At 45.1% G+C, this 20,788-nt stretch overlaps 1 protein-coding gene across 1 annotated transcript in view; it reads left to right on the forward strand.

Annotated features, from left to right (window-relative positions):
* Positions 1 to 20,393, forward strand: part of LOC308141113 (xylosyltransferase 1-like) — a gene marked incomplete at its 5' end in the record, with an annotated part of 38,915 nt that extends 18,522 nt beyond the window's left edge. Inside the window, 9 exons of the mRNA XM_080511131.1 lie at positions 1,124 to 1,287; positions 2,568 to 2,770; positions 7,839 to 7,919; positions 8,778 to 8,994; positions 10,037 to 10,213; positions 13,215 to 13,483; positions 15,864 to 16,059; positions 16,783 to 17,119; positions 18,303 to 20,393. Of these exons, the coding sequence (XP_080367257.1) occupies positions 1,124 to 1,287; positions 2,568 to 2,770; positions 7,839 to 7,919; positions 8,778 to 8,994; positions 10,037 to 10,213; positions 13,215 to 13,483; positions 15,864 to 16,059; positions 16,783 to 17,119; positions 18,303 to 18,625 (1,967 nt within the window). The 3' untranslated portion in view covers positions 18,626 to 20,393. The remainder of the gene's footprint in view (positions 1 to 1,123; positions 1,288 to 2,567; positions 2,771 to 7,838; positions 7,920 to 8,777; positions 8,995 to 10,036; positions 10,214 to 13,214; positions 13,484 to 15,863; positions 16,060 to 16,782; positions 17,120 to 18,302) is intronic.
* Between the last annotated feature and the right edge of the window lie 395 nt (positions 20,394 to 20,788).

Genomic DNA, 20,788 nt, shown 5'->3' on the forward strand with positions numbered 1-20,788 from the left:
GATTACAGGCTGCTTGATGAAAAGCTCAGTGCCGCTGCGGGGTGCTGGGCGGCCACGCCTCCTGATTACTGTCATTCCCCCGCCATCCCAGCATGCCCTGCAGCTCACAAAGGTCACTAATTAGGATGAGCAGGCAACGACCCCAAGTGTCTGACGCTTCAGATCCACTCAGAGAGACGGAGAAGCTTCCAGAGAGGATGGAGGCAGAGACACAAGAGCAGAGAGACGCAAACCTTCTGAAAGAGTTCTTGATCTACGAGTTCTGGAAAAGTTCCTGACGCCTCATTCCACTGTCAGACTCAGGTTTAAGGACAAGTTGAAATGGGGGGAAATGTTTTATTGTGGGCATATATCTGTATTTATGTATCTGTGTATCTATCTATCTATCTATCTATCTATCTATCTATCTATCTATCTATCTATCTAGCTATCTATCTATCTAGCTATCTAGCTATCTAGCTATGTAGCTAAAGATACAAATTAAAAAAAGAAGAAGAAAAAAAACCCAAGAAGAAAAACAAATAGAATCAATTTCCAAAATAAAAGACACTCTTCCTACTTGATCACTGAACACGCACTGCAGTTTGACAAAGTGTGTGTTATGCATTGGTAAAAGGGGGGAGGGGTTTCTGTTCACACCACGACAGGGCTTGGAGCAACTTTTTGAAAACACTCCAACTCGGTGGAAACCCAATGAAAACACAACTTTTTTTTTTCCATTTTGGTCTCTTTTCTGAAATTAAACCACAAAAATGATTCGTTTTCATTTGAAATGCCGTCATGGAAACGGTACCCGAGTCACACAACACTGTAACAATAAACCTTCCAAATTTTAGTTAAAATACTGACAAATTCATAAATGATATATAACTGCACAAGAAAAACTTGTAATAATGAACATTACAAGTATAATTGATGGATTCTGTGAAGATATTCAATCAAATAAAAGTACACACATTTATAATGTATCTTTTAGAAAATTTCTCAGAAAATGTGAGATTAAAATATTCAGTTATGGAGAATTTTCTTGAAGTTCAGATGAAACTTCAGTGGATGGTTTCACAAAGAAACGTCAGATTGTCATGTTGTGAATGAAACACGTGTGTGATGTGACGCTTGGCAGGTAAAACCAGTGTGAATGTGCAGTGGGACGACGCCGCCGCCGCCGTGGCGCCCGTCCGGCTGGCCTTCGTTCTCGTGGTTCACGGCCGAGCCTCTCGCCAGTTCCAGCGTCTCTTCAAAGCCATTTATCACTCGGCACACTTCTACTACATCCACGTGGACCAGGTGAGACCAGCCTGGCTTCTTCATGTCACTCTTGTCCTGTTGGTATTGTTTCATTTCTGGACTTCTTTCTTTTTATGTTGTACACTTTCTTAGATCGATACGAACTTGGATCCAAATCTGGAATTTGTACCAAAGAATGATGTAAAAACATTAAAGCAGAAATTATTACAAAACAATGCTGAAATGTTAAAAAAAAAAAAAAAAAAAGCTCCACAATCTCAGTAAGTACACCCAATATTAGACATTTTAGAAAACAAAGAGTTTGCAAATACACAGAGAAATAACAGATTTTTACAATTTTCTCAAATTTACAAGAACTGAATACAAAAAACAAAGGTTAAGACAAGATAATGAGTAATTACTATTAAACACTAAATCTAATTAATTTACCGCTTTTCACAGATACTCCAATAAATATGATTAAATTCTTATCAACACAAATTAAAAGTGTATTGATAATTTTTTTTACATCAAGTTAGAAATGATTTCTTTAAATATAGCAAGTTAATTTGAACACTTTTATCTATTTATTTATTTGGCTATTTAGCTATTATTCATCTATCTATCTATCTATATATCCATCCATCTATCTATCTGTCTATCCATCTGTCTATCTATCCATCTATCCATCCTTCTATCCATCTATCTATCCATCCATCTATCATCCATCCATCCATCCATCTATCATCCATTCATCTATCCATCCATCTATCCGTCTATCAATCTATCCATCTATCATCCATCTATCCATCCATCTATCCTTCTATCCATTCATACATCCATCCATCTATCATCCATCCATCCATTCATCTATCCATCCATCTATCCATCTGTCTATCTATCCATCCATCCATCTATCATCCATCCATCCATCCATCCATCCATCCATCCATTCATCTATCCATCCATCTATCCGTCTATCCATCTGTCTATCTATCCATCTGTCTATCTATCCATCCATCCATCCATCCATCCATCCATTCATCTATCCATCCATCTATCCGTCTATCCATCTGTCTATCTATCGTCTATCTATCTATCCATCCATACATCCATCCATTCATCCATCCATCTATCCATCTGTCTATCTATCCATCCATCCATCCATCCATCCATCCATCCATTCGTCTATCCATCCGTCTATCCATCCGTCTATCCATCTATCCATCCCTCCCTCTCTAAAGTGTGAGCAGGCCAGGTGAGGTCTGGTTTCTCCAGGTGTGACTCATCAGGTGACGATGGAGTGAGAGAGTAACCCTCAGCCCCTCTGCTCCTCTCAGAGGTCCTCCTTCCTCCACAGGGAGGTGGAGTCTCTGGCCGGCCGCTACCACAACGTGCGGGTGACGCCCTGGAGGATGTCCACCATCTGGGGCGGAGCCAGCCTGCTCACCATGTACCTGCGCAGCATGGAGGACTTGCTGAAGATGGACGACTGGGCCTGGGACTTCTTCATCAACCTCAGTGCTGCAGACTTCCCCGTCAGGTGAGGCACGGCTGTACATGAGCGGAGGTTTTCTGCACACCTGACGAGTCCTGCAACTTCATCCAAAGTTAATCACAGTGGGCCCAATAGGGAGCCTTGTGGCTCTGCACCCTGCAGCCTGGGGTCTGGACTCCTTACCTCACATTCCTGGAACCTGTCTGCTTGAAAGACCCTGAGCTGCTGCTGGAGGGTGGAGGAGGTCCAGTGCTGGAGGGTGGAGGAGGTTCAGTCCTGGAGCAGAGCTGCTGCTGGAGGGTGGAGGAGGTTCAGTGCTGGAGGGTGGAGGAGGTTCAGTGCTGGAGGGTGGAGGAGGTTCAGTCCTGGAGCAGAGCTGCTGCTGGAGGGTGGAGGAGGTTCAGTGCTGGAGGGTGGAGGAGGTTCAGTGCTGGAGGGTGGAGGAGGTTCAGTCCTGGAGCAGAGCTGCTGCTGGAGGGTGGAGGAGGTTCAGTGCTGGAGGGTGGAGGAGGTTCAGTCCTGGAGGGTGGAGGAGGTTCAGTCCTGGAGCAGAGCTGCAGGAGGGTGGAGGTGGTTCAGTCCTGAAGCAGAGCTGCTGCTGGAGGGTGGAGGAGGTTCAGTGCTGGAGGGTGGAGGAGGTCCAGTGCTGGAGGGTGGAGGAGGTTCAGTCCTGGAGGGTGGAGGAGGTTCAGTCCTGGAGCAGAGCTGCTGCTGGAGGGTGGAGGAGGTTCAGTGCTGGAGGGTGGAGGAGGTTCAGTGCTGGAGGGTGGAGGAGGTTCAGTCCTGGAGCAGAGCTGCTGCTGGAGGGTGGAGGAGGTTCAGTGCTGGAGGGTGGAGGAGGTTCAGTCCTGGAGGGTGGAGGAGGTTCAGTCCTGGAGCAGAGCTGCAGGAGGGTGGAGGTGGTTCAGTCCTGAAGCAGAGCTGCTGCTGGAGGGTGGAGGAGGTTCAGTGCTGGAGGGTGGAGGAGGTTCAGTCCTGGAGGGTGGAGGAGGTTCAGTCCTGGAGCAGAGCTGCTGCTGGAGGGTGGAGGAGATTCAGTGCTGGAGGGTGGAGGAGGTTCAGTCCTGGAGGGTGGAGGAGGTTCAGTCCTGGAGGGTGGAGGAGGTTCAGTCCTGGAGCAGAGCTGCAGGAGGGTGGAGGAGGTTCAGTCCTGGAGGGTGGAGGAGGTTCAGTCCTGGAGGGTGGAGGAGGTTCAGTCCTGGAGCAGAGCTGCAGGAGGGTGGAGGAGGTTCAGTGCTGGAGGGTGGAGGAGGTTCAGTGCTGGAGGGTGGAGGTGGTTCAGTCCTGAAGCAGAGCTGCTGCTGGAGGGTGGAGGAGGTTCAGTGCTGGAGGGTGGAGGAGGTTCAGTCCTGGAGGGTGGAGGAGGTTCAGTCCTGGAGCAGAGCTGCTGCTGGAGGGTGGAGGAGATTCAGTGCTGGAGGGTGGAGGAGGTTCAGTGCTGGAGGGTGGAGGAGGTTCAGTCCTGGAGCAGAGCTGCAGGAGGGTGGAGGAGGTTCAGTCCTGGAGGGTGGAGGAGGTTCAGTCCTGGAGCAGAGCTGCAGGAGGGTGGAGGAGGTTCAGTGCTGGAGGGTGGAGGAGGCTCAGTGCTGGAGGGTGGAGGTGGTTCAGTCCTGAAGCAGAGCTGCTGCTGGAGGGTGGAGGAGGTTCAGTGCTGGAGGGTGGAGGAGGTTCAGTCCTGGAGCAGAGCTGCAGGAGGGTGGAGGAGGTTCAGTGCTGGAGGGTGGAGGAGGTTCAGTGCTGGAGGGTGGAGGAGGTTCAGTCCTGGAGGGTGGAGGAGGTTCAGTGCTGGAGGGTGGAGGAGGAGAGGCTGCCGGTGGGCGACTCCCTCCATCTCCTCCTCTGAGACATGTGATGGAGGCTCCAGCTGCTCAGGTTCTTTTATACAAAGAGAGGAATGTTTGACGATGATGAACAACAAGCAGTGGCACCTTTACTCAAAACACTTCATATTACATGGAGATTCTACTCTTTCTTTTCATTCATACAAATCAAGCCAAGTGCTGAATATTGCTAACAAAACTATCACAGATTGCGAAATAGTAATAATTTAAAAAACAAACAAACAAAGGGCCTTCCTGCAGTAGATGGAGTTTCTCTTCCTCCACCCTGATCGTGAGAGGAGGATGACGTGTTCGTGACGTTCCTGCTGCAGGAACACGGCGACCCATCCTCCAGAACACGCCTCCAGCTAAAATCCATAGCATGAGCAGCACGGCGCCCGTCGATAGCTGATGACGCAGGCCGGCCTCGCCGAGTCGATGTGGAGCGACGCCAGTTCTTCTGCACTGGGCGGAGCTACAAACACCAGGAAGCTACAATCTGCACTGGAACTGGAACAGTTCAGGCAGAACGTAGGAACCGGAATGTATGGACTTTATACATCTGTTAGAACAGTTCAACAAGCCTCATATGATCCAGATGATAGAGAATCTTCCTCCTCTAATCCAGATTATAGAGCATCTTCCTCCTCTGACATCAGATTATAGAGCATCTTCCTCCTCTGACATCAGATTATAGAGCATCTTCCTCCTCTGACATCAGATTATAGAGAATCTTCCTCCTCTAATCCAGATTATAGAGCATCTTCCTCCTCTGACATCAGATTATAGAGCATCTTCCTCCTCTGACATCAGATTATAGAGCATCTTCCTCATCTGACATCAGATTATAGAGCATCTTCCTCCTCTAACATCAGATTATAGAGCATCTTCCTCCTCTAACATCAGATTATAGAGCATCTTCCTCATCTGACATCAGATTATAGAGCATCTTCCTCCTCTAACATCAGATTATAGAGCATCTTCCTCCTCTAACATCAGATTATAGAGCATCTTCCTCCTCTGACATCAGATTATAGAGCATCTTCCTCCTCTAACATCAGATTATAGAGCATCTTCCCCCTCTAACAGCAGATTATAGAGCATCCTCCTCTGACATCAGATTATAGAGCATCTTCCTCCTCTGACATCAGATTATAGAGCATCTTCCTCCTCTGACATCAGATTATAGAGCATCTTCCTCCCCTAACAGCAGATTATAGAGCATCTTCCTCCTCTGACATCAGATTATAGAGCATCTTCCTCATCTGACATCAGATTATAGAGCATCTTCCTCCTCTGACATCAGATTATAGAGCATCTTCCTCCTCTGACATCAGATTATAGAGCATCTTCCTCCTCTAACATCAGATTATAGAGCATCTTCCTCCTCTAACATCAGATTATAGAGCATCTTCCTCCTCTGACATCAGATTATAGAGCATCTTCCTCCTCTAACATCAGATTATAGCTCCTCCCACTTATTAAACTCGTGGATTTAAATCAAAGTCATGCTCTCATGATAAGACCTTAATGGATTTTTTTTTCTCATCAAAAAGTCACTTTTTCTTAACAGTGAATCATTTGACTTGAATGTGGTTTGTTTCTCCCGACAGTAACTGTCTCAGCTTTTACAATTACACTTGTACGTGATATGTGATATTGCAGTTTTTATTTGTGTTTATAAAAGTTAAGCCAGATTAATCAATAAGTATTTACAGTCCTTGCACACAGCACTGTACATACTTACTTATCCTCCTTATTTATTCTTCTGTTTTACCACTTTTATTCTTCCACTGCATTTTAGGCACCTTATTTTATCTCCGGTACTTTTTGTGTGTTTTATGGTTGATCCCACATCGACATTTCGTTCTGCAGTGAATCTCTGAGGTAAAAATCAGAACGACAATAAAGTTGATCCGTCTATCTTTCTTTCTATCTTAATTTAGCGTCACAATGTTCATCCATGATGTGTTTTTACCTCAAATTAAAAAACATTTTTCAGTCAGATTAGAAGCATGTTAGTTGGTATGCAACATCACACACACACACACACACACACACACACACACACACACACATGCCTGTGGTTCAATAACGACTGTAATCAGAAGCAATCAGCGATCAGTCTGTCTGCTGTCGGGACGCCGGCCCGGTGCATGCTGGGAGCCCCCCCCAACAGGAAGCTGAACGGGGTAAATAAGACATACCCAGCTGTCACTAACTGCAGCTTTAGCCCTACATGGCTGATAGTTTTCAGTTTTCCAAACCAAACATGCATCTTCACACTTCCTGTTTTCCTCTGAAGCCATTAAAGGAAAAATCCTCCTTCAAAGTGTAAAGAAGGAGAGAAGTGTGTGTGTGTGAGGTCACCTTCCGGTTCGAGACTTTTTCTTCTGTTGCACAAACAGACATGAAGAGCAACAACATGACTCCGTTATTAAACGTCTGGAGCTTCCTGTGAGTCTCCTGGTGACACGGAGAGATCTCTCTGATGTGACCAAGGAGAGACTCGCTTCAAGTGGAGTAAAGAAGGAAAAGTGTTTTCAAAGGCAGTTTGATATCGGACGTCTCAGACTGACCATCTATTTGATTTAAACTCCATGTCTCTTCTCCCCGTCGTTCTTAAAACGTCTGCGTCAATGCAACATCATGAAGACGACTCAAAAGGATGTAGTACATGAGCCAGGCCTATAGAGGGCACTGGAATTCTGCTACAGGAATACACAGAAAGATGAAGAAGACAGCATGAGACAGTGCTCGTATTGGAGAATCCATCACGTGTCCTTATTGAGCAGCTCCGACAGCGCCCCCTCGCCATGTTGCTGTTCAGTGATGTCACGGAGAGGGAGGCGGGGCTACAGGTCGAGAGGCGGGGCCATGACATTGTTTTCAGCTCTTGGCCGTCCACACGGCAAATCACAGTTCTCCACCCAGGAACCTGTTTTAAAAAAGTACCATTTTCTGGCTCCATAAACTTTGGTTGTGTTTTTGGTCTGTTCACACGAGCCACTGAAGAATCAACTTTTTGGAAACAGCTTCCACCGTGGAGCTTTTTGAAAACATTTGGCTCAGTCACCATGTAAACAGAGGAAACGCTGCTCCTCGTCGCCACGGTAACCAGTTCTTCTGCACATGCTCAGTAGAGCTCAGTGTCACGACTCAGTTCATGTTCTCCTGGACTTAGTACCTTTATTTTGACAGTCACTGTAATAACAATCTAACTTGGTACTTTTATTTTGACATGTATGTTTTCCAGGTTTGACTTTGTTGTTCCTGTTTGCGTCTCTCTTCAGGACCAACGAGCAGCTGGTGGCGTTTCTGTCCAAATACCGAGACTTGAACTTCATTAAATCTCACGGCAGAGACAACGCACGGTAAGAGTTTAGTCACTGATTGTCTTTGTCATTCATGCGTCAAACTGTTTTCATAGTTTGAATGAAGGGCTGAAAAAAAAGAGATTTTCTGCAGTGAAAAGTGTTTTTTCCCGATTTATCACCTGGTTCGGTGTTCCTCAGGGATTGTCTCTGGATCCTTTTGACTTTTTTAAAAACAGAACAAACCTTTCTTTTGATGAAATCACATATTGTAGCAATATATAAACATAAGTAGAGTGTCGTCTGCATAGAAACTGACTTTTACCTTCATTCATGTTGGATTTCAGTTTTTCACTTGGTTTGAACAGTTTCTTTAGTTTAAGATCCTCAGGAGACAAAGTGATGTTTGCCCTCATTGTGTGAAATCTGACTTATTTTCAGTTCTAATACAAGATTAAAAACAAATTTCCAAATTAGCGGAACGTCTGTCCAAACGAGCCACGTTTCTTGTAATTGTCCGCAGTCGAATATTTCTCAGGACAGTTTCGCAAATCTCTTGTCGTTGGGGTTCCTCAGGGTTCAGATCTGGGTCCTCTTTACTTTTTATTTTGCTGTTTCTATAGATAAACTTTTTCATCTAAACTACATTTCTTTTTCAATTCTGTTTCTTTTTTTATGTGCTTTATTTTGTTCTTAATTATGTCATTAGATATGCTGCCATATTCATTTAAAGATTATTTTGATTTCTTACATTTTCTAAACGTTTGTATTTTTTATTCATTTACATTAGATGAAGGTTAAAGTTAAGAAATGTATTTTGCTGCTTTTTTCCCATAAAGTCATGGATTCAGGAGCAACACCTCTCTATCTCTGTCTCCAGCATTCATTTGAACTCTGCTTTGCCCCGTCTCCCATCAGGTTCATCCGTAAACAGGGTCTGGACCGTCTGTTCTACGAGTGCGACGCCCACATGTGGCGTCTGGGAGACCGAAAGATCCCCGAAGGGATCGCCGTGGACGGAGGCTCTGATTGGTTCCTGCTCAACCGGCGCTTCGTGAACTACGTGGTGAATTCTGAGGATGAGCTGGTCAGCAGCATGAAGCACTTCTACGCCTACACACTGCTGCCTGCTGAGGTGACACACACACACACACACACACACACGCACACACACACACACACACACACACATTGAAATAACTCCTCAAACTCTCAATTTTTTAAAAGCTTTTATTTCAGAATATTAGTGTTTGAGGTTTCTAATTATTTTTTAAAAGAATAAGGATTTGACTGTTTTGGCTCTATAATCTGGTGTTAGAGGAGGAAGATGCTCTATAATCTGGTGTTAGAGGAGGAAGATGCTCTGTAATCTGGTGTTAGATTAGGAAGATGCTCTATAATCTGGTGTTAGAGGAGGAATATGCTCTATAATCTGATGTTAGATGAGGAAGATGCTCTATAATCTGGTGTTAGAGGAGGAAGATGCTCTATAATCTGATGTTAGATGAGGAAGATGCTCTATAATCTGGTGTTAGGGGAGGGATATGCTCTATAATCTGATGTTAGAAGAGGAAGATGCTCTATGATCTGGTGTTAGAGGAGGAAGATGCTCTATAATCTGATGTTAGATGAGGAAGATGCTCTATAATCTGATGTTGGAAGAGGAAGATGCTCTATAATCTGATGTTAGGGGGAAGATGCTCTATAATATGGATGTTAGAGGAGGAAGATGCTCTATGATCTGATGTTACAAGAGGAAGGTGCTCTATAATCTGATGTTAGAGGAGGAAGATGCTCTATAATCTGGTGTTAGAGGTGGAAGATGCTCTATAATCTGATGTTAGAGGAGGAGGATGCTCTATTATCTGATGTTAGGGGAGGAAGATGCTCTATTATCTGATGTTAAGGGAGGAAGATGCTCTATAATCTGATGTTAGGGGAGGAAGATGCTCTATAATATGGTGTTAGATGTGGAAGATGCTCTATAATCTGATGTTAGAAGAGGAAGATGCTCTATAATCTGATGTTAGAGGAGGAAGATGCTATATAATCTGATGTTCAAGGAAGTTAGTGGATGCAGGCTAATGCTAATGCTAATGCTAATGCATTGGTTGATGTTGCTGTCAGTTGGCCGGAGTTGCTTGAGGATTAATGAGGATGTTTGTTGTTGCTGTCAGTCGTTTTTCCACACAGTGCTGGAGAACAGCGCCCTCTGTCAGACCATGGTGGACAACAACCTGCGTCTGACCAACTGGAACCGTAAGCTGGGCTGTAAATGTCAGTACAAGCACATCGTGGACTGGTGCGGCTGCTCGCCAAACGACTTCAAGCCCTCGGACCTGCCGCGCTTCCAGGTGAGACGCCGTGGCTCTCTTTGGTCTGTGGGCTCATGTCGGGGTTCAGCGTTCCTGGGAGCTGGCCTACGTGCCTCTCAGCCTGGCGTCTCCCGGGACCCAGAATAACCTCGCATTCACAAATTAGCGGCGCTGCTTTTACCTCCAGCATGCGGCCGGGACTCGCTGTAACAACAGAGCAGTGGCCCGCCGGGTTCTATAAGAGGAGCTGATCCTGGAAGCAGCTGCACGGCAGGCTGGAGGTATTTTAAGAGCTTTGTAACTGAGGTTTCCAACGCCGTCATTATCGTAATGTGGGGCTCCAGCGCTGGCAGGGCGGCTCGGACTCAACTTCTACTGGATGAACTGGACTGAACTGCAGCCTGGCTGTCAATCACTTTGCTAAACATACAAGCAACAATATACTACTAAGGCTCAACATCAATAAAGCTACTATCGTCCATTAAAACTCACTATTTTACTATTTCCAGGCTGCGATGGGCAGCCATGGAGCTGATGAGGGTCAAAGGTCATCAAGCCACCACTCAGAATACTGGATAAACTATTTACAACTTGCCAGAAACCTGCAATTGACACAAATACATTAATTTAATTAGAGCATTTTAAATAAAAGTAAAAGCTTTGGCTTGAGTTCTCCAAAATGTATTTTAAGAGTTAGAAAATATGAATTCAGACAAATGGTAACTAATAAACAGCTCAAATAACAAATTAACACTTTTTACTGAAGCAAAGTTAATTAAATAATCTATAACCACACGCTAAGGCTCAGAAAGAAATCTGGAAAATATCCTTAATAAGTTATAAAATTGTAATCAAAATTCTAAAGAGCTGAACCCTGAGGAACGAGGCTTTGAATGATTAATCTGCTTAGTTCATCTTGAGTGGCCGGCCAGTACAATAGTCCCGTTATAACCTTTTAATTTAAACGTTAAAGTTTTTCTTTGTCATGAAAATGTCTTTATTTTCACTAAAAACAAACAATTACTACTGAAAATGACTCCAAACTCAACATGAAGCCTATTTTTAATTAAACCTTCTGGAGCAAAACACTGAAATATAATTCTAACAATATAAACTGGTCCTCTGGCTGTTGCATTCTGGGAGTTTTTACACCCTGAGCTAGTTTGATAGAAACATGAGCGAAGCTTCATGGCAGCATCACCACCTCAGCTCTCAGCCTTGTTCTGTGTCGCTGCTCCTGACAAATTATATCTATATTTCTTGAATCTCTGAGGTTTGGTCATCCTGGTTTTGTTAGTTTAGTAGTTCATGTATTAAGAACTTGAATTAGTTCTAAAGTATTAATATTACTAAAGGAATCATGTGTGGAGGAGATGAACTGGCTGTAGAAGTTCTGAGAACCTGCGGTGGGAAAAAAAATGAAGAACCGTTGTGATGCCAGCCTTTACTGTCGCTAAAATAAGATGGACGGGTTCAAAAAGGTCAGACTGGGACTAAAAAAGCCTGGCGGCCACAGAACATGAACGCTGGGCGGCTTCATGTGGCTCACGTGAAGGATGGAGGGATGGAGGGATGGAGGGATGGAGGAGCAGGAACCGCTGAGGGCCTCGGCGCCCCCCTCCTCGCCTTCAGCTGCTCATTAGCTTCCTGGCTCAAGGCTGACCTCACTGGCCACGCCCACTGGCGGCTGACCTCACTGGCCACGCCCACTGGCGGCAGATCACAGCCAACATGACAGGGTTTCCTCATTTCCACCACTTTATTACGTTCAAAGAGAAAAATAAAGACAGTTTGTTTGATCAACTCTGGTTTAGAAAATGATAAATGACAAGTTTGTTCTGCTCTGTTAGTAATAGATTACTTGTCATGACGATGACGGTATTGATTGGTGGCAGCGTCACAAGATGAAGCAGAGGAGCACTGTCAGAGTTTAAAGCAGCTGCAGGCGTCTGATCCTTCATCTGACTTCAACATTTTATTCTCAGATGGAGGCGGAAGCCATGTTCTTATTGGCCAGCTACTGAGCATGTGCAGTGGAACTACAGCAAGCAACAGTTTTCAAACTGTTCTTTTTTCCCCTGCCTTTTTCTGACAACGGAGTCAGGGAGTTCTTTGAAAAGTCTCACTTTGTGAGCAGCTTTTAAGAAATTGCTCTGAGTCACGCTGAATGCCTGGAACCAAGACAAGTTCTGCGTTTTCACTTTTCAACTGAGCAAACTGATCAGATCGATGGTTTATTTCCACCAACAATATCGTCCCATTCAGTGAGTGGCTCCATCCCATAATGCTTTGTGATCACATGATCCCACATCCAGCGTGAGCAGGAAATATTGAAGATGGTCATTGAGCTGCTCCAGTTTCAGCCGGAGCGGCGATGTTATGCAACGTTCAGAGGGAATCAATCGTGTGTCATTTCCACGGACTGCTCTGGGGGGGCGCTATGGCGCTCGTCTGTGCTGGGGGCAGTCTGACCTCTGATCCCTGTGACTCCTCCTCTTCTGGGGCAGTTTGTATCCATAAAGGTTGCATTAGTGCCACCTGCTGGTTGCAGCTCGTCCCACTGCTCAAAATAAAAAGAAAGAAAGAAAGCCTTGAAGGTTCGAGTGTAAAAATGTAACACATAATGAGTCTAAAGTGCAACGATTCAGAAGCTGTTGGATCAATCCAGATGTTTTAAATCGTTCCAAGTCTGTTTTTTCGTTCTCTGGATGTTTGAAGAATCTTTCTAAACAACTGCACTCCAAACAGGAAGTGTGTTTACAGGAGGCCAGGCGAGGTTTGACCAGCGCAGGTCAGACTTCACGAGTCTGGATCGGCTTTAAACAGTCGGACTTTTCTTCAGCGTCACTGGAACAGCTCAGTTTCAGACGAGGTTACTTCTAAGAGTTGTCGTCAAAAGCTTCAGATCATTTTCTGTCCATCGTTCAATGACTCAACACGCCACCTTGTGGTGAGAACTGGTATTGCGTGGACGAACTTTTGCGTTTGAGATGAACCCTGTTGTTGACGTTTGTCCTTTCGTCTTCCGTCCCGCCGGCAGCAAGCCTCCAGACCCACGTTCTTCGCCCGCAAGTTTGAGGCCAGTGTGAGCCAGGAGGTGATCAACCAGCTGGATGGCTTCCTGTTCGGGGCGTACCCCGCGGCGGCGCCGGGGCTCCAGGCCTACTGGGAGAACGTCTACGAGCAGGAGACGGACGGCGTGGCCAGCCTGTCAGACACCGCGCTCAGCCACTACCACGCCTTCGCCCGCATGGGGCTGAGCCGCGCCGTCGGCTCGCTGCAGGGGCGTCCCAACGACGACAGCTGCAGGTAGGCACCACAAGGGGGTGCATTCTTGTACTTTTTTGACAATAAAAAGGAGGCATCATGAGAGAAATGAAACGCTGCAGACAAAAACCCTTAACACCACTGAAATATTAATTTATCCATATTCATTCATGTTTGCTCAGTTTCTTGATTGAATTATTAATTAAAATCATCACTGAGCTCAAAGCTGCAATAAGAACCACAGTGACTCAGTTGAAATAACATCACATTAATTATTTACATGTTTTTTTCATTTTACTGCCAAGTCGACATGAAACCAAACTGCAAAGAAGTTAAATCTCATGACGGTGGAATCGTCCGTTCATTTTGAACTTCATGTTATAAAAAGTTCGGTAATTTGTCACAAGTGAGCTGAAAGCGTCTCAGAGCAGCAAATGAAACGAGACTTTCCAAGAAAAATGAACCTCACTGCTGCTGTTTGTCCAAATTAAATATGAAGATAAGGCCAACTTGTCCTACTGCACAGTCAGGCTTCAGTCTGTGTGTGTGTGTGTGTGTGTGTGTGTGTGTGTGTGTGTGTGTGTGTGTGTGTGTGTGTGTGTGTGTGTGTGTGTGTGTGTGTGTGTGTGTGTGTGTGTGTGTGTGTGTGTGTGTGTGTGTGTGTGTGTGTGTGTGAGAGAGTGGGTACAAGGAGTTACTTGTACTTGTTGCAGCAGTAAGGGTGGAGATCGGAGCCCCGCATGAGTGGGAGTAGCATTATGGGGGCGTGTGTGTGTGTGTGTGTGTGTGTGTGTGTGTGGGTGTGTGTGTGTGTGTGTGTGTCGGAGGGCTAAAGAACGGCGAGCCTGTTCTCTTTGACCTGCAGCGTCTCAAAGCCACAAACATTGAAAATAGGTCAGACCTCTGAGTTTGACTTGTTTTTCTCGACACTTCCAGTTAAATCCTGCCTCATGTTCTGTGTTCTGCGTTCTGTGTTCTGTGTCCTGTGTTCTGCATTCTGTGTCCTGTTTCCTGTTTCCTGTGGTCTACATTCTACGTTCTGTGTCCTGTGTTCTGCGTTCTGCATTCTGTGTCCTGTGTTCTGCGTTCTGTGTTCTGCGTTCTGCGTTCTGTGTCCTGTGTTCTGCGTTCTGCGTTCTGCGTTCTGCATTCTGTGTCCTGTGTTCTGCGTTCTGTGTTCTGCGTTCTGCATTCTGTGTCCTGTGTTCTGCGTTCTGTGTTCTGCGTTCTGCATTCTGTGTCCTGTGTTCTGCGTTCTGTGTTCTGCGTTCTGCGTTCTGTGTCCTGTGTCCTGTTTCCTGTGGTCTACGTTCTGCGTTCTGTGTCCTGTGTTCTGCGTTCTGCATTCTGTGTCCTGTGTTCTGCGTTCTGTGTTCTGTGTTCTGTGTTCTGTGTCCTGTGTCCTGTGTCCTGTGTCCTGTTTCCTGTTTCCTGTGTTCTACGTTCTGCATTCTGCGCTCTGTGTCCTGTGTTCTGCGTTCTGTGTCCTGTGTCCTGTTTCCTGTGTTCTACGTTCTACGTTCTGCATTCTGTGTCCTGTGCTCTGCGTTCTGTGTCCTGTTTCCTGCGTTCTGCGTTCTGTGTTCTCTCTGGGTGTCTCTGGCTTGTTCGTCCTCTGGGTGTTTCCTCAGGTCATTCCCCTTAAATCAACACGGAGCAGTAATGACGTGAGGGCAGGACTCGCCACAGCAGAACAAACGATCACACTCACACAGTTTCAGTTTCAGTCCAGAAAAAATGAAGAACCGTACGACTGGAGCATCAATCAGGGCTGAATAATGTGGTTTTAAAACGTTAGCAGGGAATAAATCAGGGCTTGGACACAAGATTCAAAGTGTCTCTGTGTGAGACAACTTTTAACTGGTGAGGAATCATGAGGAACATGATGCGTGTTGTATCGTTTATTAAAGGCCTTTAAAAAAATTTATAAATAAATGGTCCATAAGAAGTGAAAAAAAGAGTCTAAACTCAATAAAAACTGGCAAAAACATAACAACAAAAAATCCCCCAAAACCACACAAGTTAAATAAAACTGTAATTATGTAAGAAGTAAAAAAAAAATGTTTTAAATGCGTGCAGTCACAAATCAATTAGCCTTTTTCCCTAACAAGCCAAAAGAACCCAGAATAAAGTCTGTAACAGACTAAAGCTGGTCCATATCAAGTCCAACTGTGGTTTTAAAACATTAGCAGGTAACAAATCAGCATTGGACACAATATTAACTCTTATTTCTCCACTTAAATTAAAATACTTTCTTCTTTTTAATCACTTTGAAACCGAGGCACACAGCATGTGGGTTGAGGAACAGAGACGTGATGTTGGTTGTATTTTCTGTCTTTCCTGATGCAGAAGGAAGGATTCTCCTTCATGCCTCTGGAACATCTGGGAATAACAACCAGGATCGGTTGTGTTTGCTCCTCAGGTTTGTGTCCGAGCACCACCCGGTCTCCGTCCACCTCTACTTCCTGTCGGACCAGTTCCAGGGCTACCTGGTGCGCCACCTGGCCACCAACCGAGCCTCGGGCCAGCTGGAGAGCCTGGAGACCTGGGTGACGCCCAAAGACCACTTCACGCTCACCAGCCCACCGCACAGCGCCAACCGGCTGCTGCACGCCCAGGTCAGACGCCATGCACAGAGGGCTGCTGGTGATCACGTCATTGATTTACCAAGAGCTGAAAATGAATAGCGTTTACAGAAAAACCTTCACAAACCTCCAAACAATACTGACAGAACAGCAGGAAAAGGATTTGAAATACATCAGAAACCAGAACAAGTCCACAAACCTCAGACCAACAGACAGAAACTGCTCAATTACAACTCCACTGACTTTAACTTGTCCCAAACAGGCAAAAACCAAATGGTACAGATCTGAAAAGAGACAAACTGGATTAAAAACTAGTCACAAACAAACAAAAAGGTTATTATTGTTGTTTTTGTTGTTGTTGTTGCTGTTGCTATTACTGTTATTATTATTATACAGTCAACCAAAAGACTGAAAAAAGAAAATAAAGTAAAACTGATCCATAAGGAGCCAAAAACCTGAACGAGTAAATAAATAAAGTGAAACTGGTTCATAATGAATCAAAGAAAAGTGAAATGAGTCATAAATAAAGTGAAACTGGTCCATAATGAGCCAAATAACATTCCAAATGTCAGAAAGGAAGTAAAACGGGTTCATAACAAATCAAGAAAGAGAAAAAGTCAGAGATAAACTGAGACGGGTCCATAATGAACCAATGACAATCTGAAATAAGTTTCCCAACATCTTGCAGAAATGATGATTCATGATGTAAAAGGCAGCAGGACATAGAAGAACTCCCAGAATGCCACTGTGCCTCAGGTGGGGACCGACTGGGACCCCAAGGAGCGCCTGTTCCGGACCTGGGGCGGCGTTGTGGGGCCGCAGGACGAGCCGGGGGCCGTGCAGCGTTGGAGCCGCAGCCAGAGCAACCTGACGGCCACCGTGGTGTGGATTGACCCCACCAACGTCATCGCCGCCACCTACGACATCCTGGTGGACGCCAGCGCCGAGGTCACACACTACCGGCCGCCGCTGGCGGCGCCACTGAGGCCAGGCGTGTGGACGCTGCGGGTTCTGCACCACTGGAGCCCTCTGGGCCAGACCAGCTTCCTGGTGGCGCCGCTGGAGTTCCACCGCCAGCAGCTCGTCACCACGGGTGAGTCTCCATTAACGTCCCCATCACCATGGTAACACCCCCCATCACCATGGTAACATCCCATATCACCATGGTAACTGTCACCACGGTAACATGCCCCCATCACCATGGTAACCATCCACTATCACCATGGTAACATCCCCCATCACCATGGGAACCATCCCCCCTCACCATGGTAACCATCCCCCATCACCATGGTAACTATCACCTGGTAACTTCCCCCATCACCATGGGAACCATCCCCCCTCACCATGGGAACCATCCCCCCTCACCATGGTAACTATCACCTGGTAACATCCCCCATCACCATGGGAACCATCCCCCCTCACCATGGGAACCATCCCCCCTCACCATGGTAACTATCACCTGGTAACATCCCCCATCACCATGGGAACCATCCCCCCTCACCATGGGAACCATCCCCCCTCACCATGGTAACTATCACCTGGTAACATCCCCCATCACCATGGGAACCATCCCCCCTCACCATGGTAACCATCCCCTATCACCATGGTAACTATCACCACGGTAACATCCCCCATCACCACGGTAACCATCTCCCCTCACCATGATAACCATCCCCTATCACCATGGTAACTATCACCATGGTAACCATCCCCTATCACCGCAAGACTTCACAGAAGATGTTTAAATGTGAACCACATCTTATTAGATCAAATCCAATGAAGGAAAAACAACATATATAAACAGAACATGATGAATTATGTGTGAAAGTTACATCGTCCTTTATTCATCCTGCCTGGAAGTTTAAGGGTTAATCACTGTGTTTTGAAGGCTGTTTTTTTTTAACAGATTTTGTTCAAACTGATGACATTTTGCTGACAGCGCCCAGTTGATCTAGAGCAGGGTGGGGAACCCGGGTCCTGGAGGGCCGCGGCCCTGCATGTTTTCAATGTTTCCCTGCTCAGACACACCTGAGTTCTCATGATGAGTTCTCATGACGAGACTCTGCAGAAGCTGGATACTGAGACACTGACTGCTGTCAGCTGTGTTGATGTGAGGACACATTGAAAACATGCAGGGCTGCAGCAAAACTCTCCAGTTTTGTTCTGAACTTTTTGTATGTTGTGTAAAGGTTGGTGTTCCTCAGTACTGTGCCGGCGGAGGAAGAGGAAGTGTTTGGATGTTGAGCTGAGCTGTGGTTAACTGTGTCCCGGTCCAGACGCCGCCCTGCGGCTGCACGCCGGCCCCCCCAGGAACTCCTACATGGAGCAGAGCTTCCACGGCCTGAACCCGGTGCTCCGCCTGCCCGTCAGCCTGGGCGCCGTGGAGGAGGCTGAGGCCAACGCCGGCCTGACGGGGGCGCCGCTGCGCCTGTGGCTGGACGGGCTGCTGGAGGGCCACTGGGCCGCCTCCGACGTCTGCTCCACCCAGCCGTCGGCCTGCCCCGTCATGCAGCGCTGCAGCCTCACGGCCTGGAGCGCCGCCAGCCCCGACCCCAAGTCTGAACTGACGGCGCCGCGAGAGGATGGGCGGATCAGGTAGCAGGAGGAGGAGGAGGAGGAGGAGGATTAATGAAGGAAGGCGTTTCCACCGAGGGTCTGATATTTATTTATTTAAAGTTTTGTGAGAATTCAGTGACGTCGGTTTTCTCACTTTTATTTACAACTACGAAGCCGCGAGATCTCCAGAAAGTGGATGGATGGATGGATGGATGGATGGATGGATGGATGGATGGATGGATGGATGGAAGTGTGTGTACATTTGATTTTTTCACCCTCATCTATCCAAGATCCCTCTACAGAGACTCCATCTGGACTTCAAATTCACTTTCAATTCAGAAACGTCCGATCTTAAAGTGAATTTCTAACAAACTGATTTTGAAATTAAGAAAAAAACTATTTTCCAATGAGTTTGAAATCAATGAAAGTATTTCTATTGTAAAATCTGAATGAAAATGTTTGGCTGATTATTGAAAAAACACCAAACGTATCGGCTCTTCATCCAGAGTTGAGTTATTTTTCTAATGTCTAAATTATTATTTTATTATATCTAATGGATTTCACAAATTCAAGTAATTTTCAAACTGAATAAATGTAGAACAAAGATTGACTTTTGAACAAACTAGAAGCGTCTTGCTGCCCTCGTGTGGTACAAACTGGTATTACATGTGGGACACTGCTTGGTGGCAATTTTTTAAAATGTTTTACATTAAAATGAGACTCATTGGACCTGCAAGTTCAATGTTGTGGTTTCTTTTGGATTTTAGCGAGTCTAAAGGAAATCCCGTCACTGTTTTCAGATTGTAAAATCGTAATGGAGGGTTGGAAATGAAAGAATTATGAATAAATACACAATCAAAAAATAAGTTCAAAGATGTGAATTGATCTGCAATTGTTATTAAAATGTCTTGAATTTATTTCTACATGTTTACACGTCAATTTTCTTTCTGTAGAATGAAGTTTATTTTTGTACATTTATTACATTTTTAAATTAATTTTCTATATTTACTTTTCATGTCAGTAACTCGGACAACATGGGAAAAAAGATCAAATAATTCTATACCAATAAATTGAAAAGAAATATGTAAATATTAAAATTTTTCAAAAAATGTAAAAGTGACAGACGGTAAAAAAAGGGAAGAAATACTAAATGATCGGAAGAAATAAATAGAAATATTTCAAAAAACAAGTCATTTCTACATAAATCAAGTCATTTAAAAAAGAAAATAAATTCAAGTTTATTTTATTTGTTTGTTTTTTTATGAACAAATTGGATTTATTTGTATTTATGTATTTATTTGTCATTCTTCATCCTCCATATTACTAAAACAACAACAGAAAGATTTATTTAATAATCATTTCTTCATATTTCAAGTTGCCAAATGCCAAAGTGGTTGTTGGAACCAGAAGTGGAGCGCCGTGACTCACGTCTTGTTGTTTTATTGCTCTTGTTGTCACGAGAGACAAACTGTGACGGTCAGCACTTAACACAGAAGCCATTCATTCTGACCGTTTGTTTTATTTGAAATAAACCCGACGTCATAGAGTCAGAATTTTCTTTTATGCTTTCAAAGTGAGACTATGAAGGAAAAGAAGGTTTTTCAAGCCGTCGTGTGACTTTGTGTGAATCTAATACCTTTAAGAACCGTGTACAGGTTTTTCACTTGTGGACCGAAGAGGTTTGTTTTTTTTAAGCTCTTTCAAATGATGTCAAAATGTGACTTATGAACTCACGAGCCACGACATTATGACCACTGACGTTTGGGACACTTGCTGCTGGTCATAATGTTGTGGCTGATGTTTGTGCCGGGCTGGAGGAGGAGGAGGAGGAGGAGGAGGAGGAGGAGGAGGAGGAGGAGGAGGAGGAGGAGGAGGAGGAGGAGGAGGAGGACGTGGTTCCGTGCCTTCGATGCCTCCGTCCCGTCAAAATGTCCCCGAAACCAAACGACTGAAAAACTCTTGACGCCTTAAAAGTGGATCTTTTTTTTTTTTTTTTTTTTAGAATAAAAACTGAATTGTCCTTTTGTCCTGCGTCTGTGCAGATTATTTGACTCCACTGTGGTATTCTCCTCATCACTACACCTGATGCTCACTGAGATGATTTCACCTGACAGCGCCCCCTGCAGGCCACACAAACTACACACAGGCATCCAATAATAAACCTGATGTGAGCGGTTTTAGGATGAGAAGAACTACAACAGAGAGA

This window comes from Blennius ocellaris (assembly GCF_963422515.1).
Source record: "Blennius ocellaris genome assembly, chromosome: 16".
NCBI lineage: Eukaryota > Metazoa > Chordata > Actinopteri > Blenniiformes > Blenniidae > Blennius > Blennius ocellaris.